Genomic DNA, 12,288 nt, shown 5'->3' on the forward strand with positions numbered 1-12,288 from the left:
CAGCAACACACGCCTGCGTCATCACCGCTCGCGGACGCATCTATTGGGACGCGGCGGCGGTGCCGGCCGTGCCCCGGAGCGCGATTGGAGCCGAGAGCGCCCTGCCGGGGTCAGGGGTCAGAATTGAAAGGTCAGGGCGCGGCGCGCTGAGATGATGTAATGGCTTTGTGCGGTGGGGGCGGCAGGTTCTGCGCTTCTCGGTGCGACTCGCTATTCTGGGGCCGCCTCCGCCGCCGGGTCCCAGCCAGACCCCCCCACCCCTGGGCCCGGCTCTGCCCCGCCCCGCCCGTGTGAGCCCGGCGTAGGTGAGAGTGGGAGGGGCCTGGCTTCCGGGCGTGCTGGGCTGTGGGGACTCGGGCGGGAGGGGCCTTTCCCGGGGTCTCTAAGCTCCGGAGCCGGGGTGAGGGGCGCGGCCAGGCCTGGGGGCTCCGCGTGGGGCGCGCGCTGCTCTCCGTTTTCAGTTCCTATTTGCTGGGGTGGGGCGGCCTCTGCTCGCGGCCTGGATCCCGCGGCACCGGGCGCTGCAGCCCCCTGACCCCCGCCGTGCGCCCGGGCTCCGTGTGGGCTGAAGGTAGCTGAGCTGGGGCAGGGCGGGTCACGGACAGTGGGGTTGTGGGGCGCTGCGGTGCCTGTTACGGCACCTGCGCCAGGTAGCGAGCCGCTCCCAGCGCGGACCCTTCCGGAGTTGGAGTCTGTGTCTCCTTAGAACGGTGCGAATGTCTATATATATATAACTCCACCAGTTAAACCATGCGGTGCTGGCGGCTGTCTGACCCTTCCCTCCGTCACTGCATTTCACTCTGTTAGTTGGCATGTGCTGCGAAAGGCACTCCGGCACAAGCTCTCCGAGGAGAGAGAGAGCATTGAGGGAGTCCTTGCTGGAGGCATTTCATTGCACCGCGGAATATTCTTATCTGAGATGCCAGCAGCCTGCCTGGCTTTGTGCAAATTGGCCACACCAAATAAATTAACAAAACTAAAAAGTTCTGTCCGTTTTTAAGTAGGATGTCATCTTTTAGAATCATAGAGCTGTAGGGTTGAAAGGTCTCTCTTGAGATCTAGCCCAGCCCCCAGCGCTGAGGCAGCACCAAGTAAGCTAGACCATCCCTGACAGGCATTTGTCCAAACTGTTCTTAACACCCCCCCCCCCACCTTAGAAGCCTGGTCCACAGTTCAACTACCATTATAATTAGAAAGTATTTCCTAATATCTAACCTACATCTTTCTTGCTGCAGATTAAGCCCATTACTTTTTTTCTATCACCAGTAGATGTCCTGTTTATAACAGCCCTTAACATTTTTGAAAACTCTTATCAAATACCACCTCAGGCTTCTTTTCTCAAGATTAAATGGGTCCAGGTTTTTTTTAACCTTTCCTCATGGGTCAGGTTTTCTAACTCTTTTATCACATTTGTTGCTATCCCCTGGACTTTCTTCTACTTGTCCACATCTTTCCTAAAGTGTGGGTCCCAGAATTGTACCCAGGACTCCAGCTGAGCCCTCACAAGCACCAAGTAGAGTGGGACATTAGCTCCTATTTCTTATGTACAATGCACCTAATTAATACACCCCAGAATGATGCTAGCTTTTCTAGCAACTGCCTCACATTGTTGACTCATATTCAGTTTGTGATCCACTACTCTCCCAGATTCTTTTCAGCAGTACATCTGCCTAGCTAGTTATTCCCTATTTTGTTTTTGTGCATTTGATTTTTCCTTCATAAGTGAAGTACTTGTACTTATCTTTACTGAATTTCATCTTGGGTTCAGACCAGTTCTCTAATTTGTCAAGGTTGTTTTAAATTTTAATCCTGTCCTCCAAAGCGCTTGCAACCCCTCCCAGCATGGTATCATCTGCTCATTTTATAAGCCTACTCTCCACTCCTTTATCCAAATCACCAGTGTAACTATTGAATAGTACCATGTTCATAAACTTTCAGTGACTAAGTTTTACTTTCATTTGAGTTTCAGGAAAACTGTTGGCTCTTGCTCTGAAGGTTAAGGAAGCAGTCTTTTACAAATCATTGGGAATCAAAATTTGTATTTATGTTCTTGTCTTTTAGGTAAACATCTAAAATCTATTTTATGAAACTGACCCTCAATCAAGTATAACTCTTTGATGCCTGGTATCTAAATCCCCCCCCACTATGCCAGCAGCTACAGTAGATCATAGCCAAAGAATTTGTGAAGTTTGGGCTTGTAACCTGGATGAAGAAATGAAGAAAATTCGTCAAGTTATACGGAAGTATAATTATGTTGCCATGGTATGTCTGTGACTGAGCCCTATTTAGTGTACTATGTGGTCTAGTCATGTTTTCTCAGTGGGTGAGGTAATATAGACACACACAGCTGAGCTGAGTAAGCTCAAAAGCGTGTCTCTCTCACCAATAAAAGTTGGTCCAATAAAAGATATTATCTCACCTACCTTGTCCTCTAATATTCTGGGACCAACATGGTTACAACAACACTGTATACAAGTTTTCTCAGTGACAAGAAATTAGTCTTTTTCAATGTCTGGATCCAGAATCCATTGAAGAAAATGGAAAGTCTGAATTATCGCTGCAGGTAGTCTATCGTGGTGATAGTAATGTTCATCCCCCCCGCCCTTTTTTTTTTAAAGGATACAGCTATATACCATATTTTCAGTGAGAGTTATAAAGTTAAGTGTTTTTGGAAAAATGCTCTTCAGATATTTATATTTGGAGTGGGTGTGCTGCAGATAAGTTTTCTCTTTTGTTGAAGCTGTAAACTTATTTTTTTTACAGGACACAGAGTTTCCAGGTGTAGTTGCAAGGCCTATTGGAGAATTCAGAAGCAATGCGGACTATCAGTACCAACTGCTGCGCTGTAATGTAGACTTGCTGAAGATAATTCAGCTAGGACTAACATTTATGAATGAGCAAGGAGAATACCCTCCAGGAACTTCAACTTGGCAATTTAATTTTAAATTTAATTTAACGTAAGTGGTGATAAAATCTTATTACTGTTGGGTTTTTAGTTTTGTTTTTTTTACACTGAAGCATGTTATAATTATTACTTGCACAGAGTGGGACATTAGCTCCTATTTCTTAAAATCTCAAAGGACTGGTGTTAATACATTTTTAGTAAGTATGGGTCTTTCTACTTGGAGTATAAGACACTTTAGATACAAGAAAAGGCCATTCAGGCAAATGGACTTCTGCTTTCTTGGCTCATTAGTCCCACATTCCTGTATTTTCCTTTATATATTCTGCTTTATCATCTGTGTAACGTAAGGATCAGTCTTGTGAGGTGCTGAGCTGGGAGTCGAGGGCACTCAGCACCTTGAAGATTTATTCTATAATTCTTTCATATGCATTTTTAGCCTTTAACTGAAGTAGTTCTGCCTAAATTCTTTGTTTCTAGATTGTCTAATTTCTGATGGTGCTAGTAATGTGAAATATACTGTAAAAGAAATCTTTCTTAGTATGTAGTATGATATAATCGCAAAACCATTAAGTTGAGAGAAACCAGACAAAGATGATAAAAAAAAAGAAGTGTTGAGGCACAAAACTTCATTTTTGTTGCCAACAGAAGTTGCACAAGGTACGGAACAAGATATCGAACTTTCAGCCCAAACTTGGTTAGTCAAAAGAAAACAAGTATGCTTTTTACAGTTCAAAAGGAAATTTCTGGATTTTATTAATAAAATTAAATCCTGAATATTACATTAACTTCCTGCTCATTAAAATTAGATTTTTTTTTGACACGCACTTGTGTAAGTAATGGATTTAAAAAACCCTCACAAAAAATCCTAACTGAACTGAAAACGTAGGACACCAAAGTCTTCTATCTACACAACAAGTGTGGCATAGGCAATGACAGCTAATGTTCATAAGGTCTGACTTGGAGTGGCCCATTCTTACATAGTGTCATTTATTCGTAATGTATCAAAGCAATTTACAGAGTGAAATAATAATTAGAAATAACAGAAGAGGAATGAGAAATTAAGAGAAAAGTGGGGGAGATTCCAAACTTGACATCAGCAGTTGCTAGAATGTTGACTGTTACATGAGCAAGTCTTTGAAGGACAAGCTAGTGAAAGAACAAAGCTATACTCAGGTTTATTTAGAAACCAAAATGTGGTTGGTTACCTGAATAGGGAACCCAGTTGGCTTCATTAGGCCCCAGAAGTTAATAACTAAAAGAATGTTGTTGGTTGCTTTTAGCTACAGTTAAGGATTTCCTCTCTCCCAGTCTCCTGTGCTGGTAGTCTTCATTTGGTGGACTTGTTCAGCAGTGGAATATTAAATATATAAAGATCTGTATGGGTCTCATTTACCACAATGATGGGTGTTGTATAGGACTTACTTAAATGTAGAAAGCTTTTAGGGGTACCCTCTGAAATACAGTGTATTGGCAATAATATTCTCTTTTCTTACTATGCATCATTATTGTGTATATGTGCAACAAACTAGAAGTTTAGGGATTTTTTAATCTCATTATTATACTGATCAATAGGAGGAGAGAAAAAGGTCAAGATTTATAACTTCAGACCTGGGAGAAGGGGGAAGGAATTTTCCCTGGGTAATCTTCCCTCCCTAGCCCTTCCAGTTTCTCAAAATCAATATGCTCAGCTTGTCTTTCTTGCTTGTTTTGAATGTTTAGTAATAGGGTCACAGAAATTTTGCAAGGGAAAATGATTTCCTAAATATTTAGGGTGTATCTCAAATTGTATCTCAATTTCCTTGACGATTAAAGTATTAGAGTGAATAATATATCTTGGTTGAAATCCATCCTTATGACATTAGTAGGGCCCAAGCACATTCACAGTCCATGTTGGTCATTTCATGGTCACAGGATTTTAAAAATCGTAAATTTCATGATTTCAGCTATTTAAATCTGAAATTTCATGGTGTTGTAATTGTAGGGGTCCTGACCCATGAAGGAGGGGTGTGTGTGCGTGGGGGGGGGTCGCAAGGTTATTGGGGTGGAGGGTTTTGGTACTGCTACCCTTACTTCTGTGCTGTGCAGACAGTGGTGCTGCCTTCAGAGCTGGGCTGCTGGCCGGGAGCCCAGCTCTGAAGGCAGAGCCACCGCCAGCAGCACAGAAGTAAAAATGACATGGTATTCCTACCCTTACTTCTGTGCTGCTGCCTGCAGAGCTTGGCCCTCAGTCAGCAGCCACCACTCTCCAGCCGCCCAGCTCTGAAGGCAGCAGTGCTGAAGTAAGAGTGGCATGGTATGGTTTGGCCACCTTTACTCCTGCGCTGCTGCTGGAGGGGCACTGCTTTCAGAGCTGGGTGCCCAGCTAGCAGCTGCTGCTCTGCAGCCACCCAGATCTGAAGGCAGTGCAGAAATAAGGGTGGCAACACTGTGACCCCTACTCTAAAATAACCTTGTGGAAACCCCCCGCAGTTCCCTTTTTGGTCAGGACCCCCAATTTGAGAAAAATTGGTCTTCCCTGTGAAATCTGTATAGTATAAGGTAAAAGCACAGAAAAGATCAGATTTCACGGGGGGAGACCAGATTTCACAGTCCATGATGCATTTTTCCTGGCCGTGAATTTGGTAGGACCCTAGAAATTAGGGAAAGTAGTTTGGTTATGTGAAGGAAGAGTTTGTAATCTTGTCTGAACAACCGGTCTTCTCCCAAATATCTATGATTAATATAAGAAAATAGTCCTATGTTGATCCCTAGAGAGCTTGGTTCAATTTCTTTGCTGTTTCCTTTAAATGTTCCTGAATTTTATCTTATAATGGGATTGAGGATAATGTTAAAACTGCTTAGTCAATACTGTGTAAAAGAGTTGTTTGTTTTATTATCACCAATTTTAGTGCACGGTTTTCAGATATGTACATATTTAACAGTTATATCATGGTATCTACATTGTTAAATCTATTTTAACACTGCTTATTGAAACAATGGGCAAAATGTTCCAAGTATACACAGCATTCTGTGCTGGATTTTACTTATAAACTTGATATTGAGGCTGTGTCTTTGTGTGGATCTGAATGTTGTATTACTTATGTGTCTCATCCTAGGGAGGACATGTATGCCCAGGACTCCATAGAACTACTAACAACATCTGGTATCCAGTTTAAAAAGCATGAGGAAGAAGGAATTGAGACTCAGTATTTTGCAGAACTTCTTATGACATCAGGAGTAGTGCTGTGTGAAGGAGTCAAATGGCTTTCCTTTCATAGGTAAATACTGCATATAAAATAATATTTGTGTTGGCCAGTTCTCAATGCTATTCTGATGCCAGACTTAAGAATGATTGGCCTGTGCTTTTTAAGCTGTACATCTAATGCTGAATTAGTTTAGGGTATCGTGAGATAATTTAAAAAGCTTTGTTAATGTTACTCTTAGGGTCTGGGCTCCCAACTTCATAGTAGTTCATTTAGAAACTAATGACATGTGTCTTGTAACAAGATGAAAAACCATTGGTTTTCAGGAGCAGCCTTATAGAAAGGAAGCACTGTATCTTTCTATTTGTTTTGCTTTGACAGTTCCCAGGTCAAGGGAGAAAGCAGATACATAATTCTCCTTGTGTACGCTAGTCAAGTAATTGGAAAACTGAAAATAGTTGCTTAACATTATTTGAGGGGGAAGGACACCTTGGTACAGCCCTGAAGACTTTTAATAATGCTGGTAGGGAAAACATGAACCTGTCGTATTAAATGCACAAAATACAAAACTTTCAGATGACTGAAGAATGTATCTTGTTCTTATGTGGGTCACTCTCAACTACTTAAACCAGGCCTGCACAACATATGGCGCGGCCCGCGGAGCCTCACTGTGCGGCACGCTGGGGGATTCTGAATCCCCCGCACACAGCGCTCTGCGGGCAGCCCAGAGCCCTTTGAATCCCAGCAGCGGTGGGCAATCAAAGGGCTCTGTGCTGCCTGCAGCGGTGGCGGGCAATCAAAGGGCTCTGGGTTGCCCGCAGCCGTGGGGAGCCCAGAGCCCTTTAAATCCCAGCCTCAGCGGGCAATCAAAGGGCTCTGTGCTGCCTGCAGCGGCGGCGGGCAATCAAAGGGCTCTGGGTTGCCCGCAGCCGCGGGGAGTGCAGAGCCCTTTAAATCCCAGCCGCGGCGGGGAATCAAAGGGCTCTGGGCTGCCCGCAGCGGAGGGCAGCCCAGAGCCCTTCGAATCCCGGCCTGCGGCCGCTGATTACCCCCTCCACAGACCCCTGCCCTAACTACCCCCCAGGACTCCCACCCCCTATCTAACACAGCTGGTCCTTGTCTCCTGATATCCCTCTCCCAGGACCCCACCCCCTATCTAAATGCCGCTGCTCCTTGTCCCCCGATTGCCCCCTCCCGAGACCCCGGCCCCTAACTGCCCCTTGGGATCCCAGCCCCTATCTAAGCCGCCTTTCTCCTTGTCCCCAACTGCCCCCTCCTGAGATCCCCCCCAACTTCCCCTCAGGACCTCACCCCCCCCTGTCCCCTGACTGCCCCCCTGAACCTCCGCCCGATCCAACCCCGCTCCCTGTCCCTTGACTGCCCCCGGAACCCCTACCCCTTCTCCAACCCCCAGCCCCCTTACTGTGCCACTCAGACCAGCATGTCTGGCTCCATGCAGCTCCAGACACGTTGCTGCCATGCTCCCCCGCGGAGCCCACAGCCCCCCCAAGCACCTGCCTTCCAGATTTGAACACCTCAAAATTCAGGAGTGCTCAGGCTCAGTTTGGGCAGCTGTTACTTTATTTCTCCCAGATCAAATATATTGATCCACTGTAATTTGCTGTAGAAAAAGTAGGATAAAATTGAGCAAGAAATGCTTCCCAGTGGTTTTTAGGACTGAATGCTATTTTCAACAGCCATTGCCTTTTTGTTTGTTTAAAAGGAAGACAGTGATATTGCATTGGCAAATTCCCCATAGAAAGAAAGAGTGGAACAAAAGAATAATAAAGGCACCTCAACTTTTCCTCATTTATGGAGGACAGTCTTATAATATGCATCCAGATATCCTCCAATCACACAAGCTGAAAAGTGTTCCACTTTACTGCAGCTCTGTAACCATATGGGAACCAATCCTGTCTGTGTTTTGTGCACATCCAAAATTCCTGCTGAATGACCTACCCTGGGAGCGAGTTACCAGTGACCCAGGGCTGGGGCGGCAGGAGGTGTGTAGGGGGGGCACTGGTGGGGGGGGGAGCCCAGGGCTGGGGCAGCAGTGGGGGCGGGGAGAGCCCAGGACTGGGGCAGCAGGGGGTACAGGGGGGAGCCCAGGGCTGGGACGGGGGGCAGCCAATTTTTTTTTTTGCTTGGGGCAGCAAAAAACCTAGAGCTGGCCCTGCCGGGTTCCCCCAGCCGCCGGAGCCCCGGGCCCTTTAATTTGCCTCTGAGGGCTCCCAGCCACCTCTTCAGCTATATCAGAAAGTGAATGATTGTTTGGTTATTTCATTTACCAAAGAATATTTATGAAGTCACTGGGAGGTGACCTATCTCCAATTCAACAGGTTAATTATTAATATTTGGAGGATTTTCTTGCCACGCTGTATTAGGAGGAGAACATCACCAGACAGACATTTAAATTGTTGTTTTAGTTAAATAAAATAATGTTATGTGTTCTGAATTTTTTTCTTCAACAGCAAACTTATAATACTTTAACAAAACAAGCATATGAATTTTTTGAATTTAGTTAAACATTCAAGTTTTTTAAAATCAGATTTGTTTTTGTTAAAATAGTTTTAACTAAAATAGTTAAAGGAAATCTTTTAAAAAAAATAATAAAGGAAAGAAAAGAAAAGAAAAACAAAAAAACCCAAAATTAAGTCAACTATGTCAGCCAGGTCAACATGAGAAATTGGCTTCTGCAGCTAACTCAGTCGTCTTCACCTTCATTTTCCTGTTTGTTCATAATCTGGAAAAGGAAAAACAAACTTTCCTGCTTTTTCAGGTCCCAAACGATTTCTCAATTTGGAATGAATTAGTCCAAAGAAGAAAATATTCTTTCTACAATGGCAGAAGAAGCTATGGCTGTTAAAACTGAGATTATCACTTCAATAGTCTCTGAATCCAAGTGCTTAAGTGACTTCCACCAGTTCACTGGTGTGACTTTTTCTTTAAAACCTCATCAGCAAACATATTTCTTGAATGGTTCACTCTTAGCTCTGAAGTTTATTATAGTCAGCATTATGGAGGGATGATGGCTATGATGTGGACATCCAGCAAACTCCTCTTCTTCACCAGTTAAGGTTTGACCCTGGTACCGAGTATTGAGAATATGTGCAAGAAAATGAGTTGGAGATAGTGCTTGTCTCATTTGTTGTGTTTTTTTTAATGCCTGTAATTTAACTCTGTCATTGCATATTTCTCTTTTTAAGATCTCACTCAGTTCCTTCCAAATTTCAACAGCGTCAGGAATAAAACAGCTATTCCCTGCATTTCATTCAAGGCTACAGAAATAAGCTTCGAGGTACTCAGCATGTGTTCAACATTTCTCTGAAGCCCAATATTGAGAACTTTGGCTGTGACAGTGCCATCTATTTTTTCACGATTTTGTTCAAACTTCTCATAAGATTAGACCAGTTCTTGTTATAGTGCTCAAAACAGTCCAGTACTGAGTTCCATCGTGCATCTTGTGGGAGAGTTGGCTTGGTTCCTCCCACTTTTTTCAGAGCAACTGCTGCAAAGTGGTTGTTACGGAAGTATTTTGCAATTTCAACAACATTAGCCTTTATTTCTGGAACACTGAAGTCTTTGGCTAGGAAATGCATCAAATGAGCACTGCAACCATATGTTGTTAGCTTGGGATTCTCTTCTAAATTTCTTCTCATCTTGGATACATTTGCAGCATTGTCTATGACTAAGCTGTGTACTAGACATCTGAATTTTTTTCAGTTTGCTATAGCTTTTACTGCTACTTCTGTAAGTATTCTGCTGTGTGTGCATTTCCTGATGTATCAATTGTTTTTGTAAGGAAGACATTCCCTTCTTCTGTTGTCACACAAGCACATACAACAGGATCATTGTGGACATTGCTCCACCCATGAAGACTCAGGTTAACAATTTCACCCTTTAGACCTTTTGCACACTGCTCAGTTTCTCTTTCATACACTTTATCCAGCAATTTGCCTGTGACATCTGCTCTGTTGGGTGGACTAGTATCCTGGTCTTAATGACTGAACCATCTTAATGAAGCGTGGGTTCTCAGTCATGCGGAAAGAAGAGTTTGTTGCATAAACAAACCAGGAAATTTTTTCATCAGTTACCTCTTTTTGTAATCTGCTGGTTCTTATCACAAACTTATCTATGGTTGTATGTGGATGATGGAGATTTTTTTTTCTTTTTGCTACAGGTGATATACTGTGACTAGGTGACATACGTGATGTGACTGAAACACTATCATTGGCAGATAACTCTGAAACTATAGAAAATGATGGTGATCTTGAAGGTGGATAGTCTTCAGAATCCCATATGTTGAGGATGGATTCTTCTAAACAGCATGAATCAGTGCAGTTATTTAATTATTACCACCATACTGCTCATTTAGTATTACTCATTGCATTCACTGACACTCAGTACTACTTTAAAGGTGAAATTGTAAAAGGAAGATCTGCCTATTTATTTTTTATTACAGCCGCATCTAAAATGATAATACCATAGAGTAACAACTATATTTTTTGCTCAAACATGAGAATTCAAGAATAGTCTAGATGGAAGACAGGCAGTCCTTAAGAAAGAAGTATGAAATAAAGAAGTTTACGAACCTGAAGATCCTGCATGTTCAGACATGTTCCTTTCATCATCTTCAGCACAGCTTCTTCCTGAGAAGGAACACTTCTCATAATGTTGTTTCATTCGGGCGACCAGGCCTTGCATTTCTTAGTTGTGCTGTTTGCATTTTGCACGCATGCCTGTCTTACCCACAGGTAGAGGAACTTCATTCAAATATTCCCAAACTGGGTCTCTTTTACGGCCTGTTGCGATTATAGGTTTTCCCTTCTAGTGAGAGAATGGTATGGTAGATCTCAAATCAATGAGGGCTACAGTCAGAAAGACCTCAAGACTTCTGGAATATGCTGCTCAAACAGTTTCACTTTTGTTTCTACTGCCTGTCCCGCCCTTCTCACATTTATCTCCAGACTTCTTCTCCTTGTCCAGATCTATTCCGCCCCAACAATCTTCTATTCATTGAACTTTTTGAAACTTTGCACTTTTAGAGAGAGGTAAGGGATTGACTCCATGTACAGAAATTTGCAGAGGGACAGAGGTGTTATTTCTCACCTCTATATAATTTTTATTTATTTAAAAACATTTTTGCTGTTAACAAGCATGTTATCTCTGGAGACACAAATCCACAGTTTGCGAACTGCAAAACTAAGCATCTCTGATTGTATCTTCTAGACTGAGTCCCATTGAGTAGATAGAAAGATTAACCTAAATAATCTATACGGAAGCCCCTGGAACCACGTAAGATTGGGTCCCTAATCCATGAACTATTGGAACTCATTTACAAAATCTTTCTTAAACATTACATGAATATATTGTCTCATACTATAGAATTAGAATTTATAATCCCCACTCCATGATGAGATATCATTGAGTTTTAATTAAGATACATTATAGCTACAAAAGCATTTTAGCAAAAAAATCCAATTTAATTAAAAAAAATCCGATTTTTTAATTTAAAAAAAAAAAGCCGTTGATTTTTTTCCATCCTTATATATAGGTGGTAGGGGGAGTGGATAGAGAGAATTATTTTTTTTCCAATGGTGAGAGGAGGGATAAGACTTTTTCAGCTTAAGATGCCCGATAGATTGTGTATCTGTACAGTGGTTCCCAAACTTTAACGACCCGTGAACCCCTTTCACTAAAATGTCAGGTCTCATGAACCCTCTCCTAAAAATGAATATTTCCAGGGATTTTCTCTTTTACCTCAATATAAATTATAAAAGCAGTGATCTTGGAAATATAAAATTTGTTTTTATGACATGCTTACTACACACTATTTATTAATTATTAGTTGTTATAGTATTTTATTACATTATGAAAATGGCAACTCTTCCAAGATATCACTTTTGTAGCTTATATCTCTTTTGATTAAGCCTGTTATAACACAAGGCTCCTATCAGAGGCGCCAATAGGGAAAAAAGGGTGAGGGGGCAAAACCCCCGTGCACCCTAGGGTCTGGGCGGGCACTGCCAGAAAAGTGGGGGGGGGGCACGGGGAAAAAAGAGGAGGGACCCGCCCAGGGGTGCACCGACGCAGGGGCGGCACATGACTCTCATTGCCGCCCCCCCGTACTGGCGCCTCTAACTCCTGTGTTTCATCAAGGAGTATCAGATGTGAAATGGCATGAAGGTATTTAAGAAGGAA

General features: G+C 42.9%; 1 protein-coding gene across 2 annotated transcripts in view; it reads left to right on the plus strand.

Annotated features, from left to right (window-relative positions):
* The first annotated feature begins 4 nt into the window (after positions 1-4).
* Positions 5-12,288, plus strand: part of CNOT7 (CCR4-NOT transcription complex subunit 7) — a 33,705-nt gene continuing 21,421 nt past the window's right edge. Inside the window, exons 1-4 of one of the 2 annotated variants that reach the window (XM_039540126.1) lie at positions 5-130; positions 2,062-2,262; positions 2,764-2,957; positions 6,001-6,162. In XM_039540126.1, coding sequence (XP_039396060.1) covers positions 2,146-2,262; positions 2,764-2,957; positions 6,001-6,162 — 473 coding nt within the window. In that variant the 5' untranslated portion in view covers positions 5-130; positions 2,062-2,145. Of the gene's footprint in view, positions 131-151; positions 306-2,061; positions 2,263-2,763; positions 2,958-6,000; positions 6,163-12,288 lie in introns of those variants that run through there. The other variant, XM_039540125.1, reaches the window with a different exon arrangement.

This window comes from Mauremys reevesii, linkage group 5 (genome assembly GCF_016161935.1).
Source record: "Mauremys reevesii isolate NIE-2019 linkage group 5, ASM1616193v1, whole genome shotgun sequence".
Lineage (NCBI taxonomy): Eukaryota > Metazoa > Chordata > Testudines > Geoemydidae > Mauremys > Mauremys reevesii.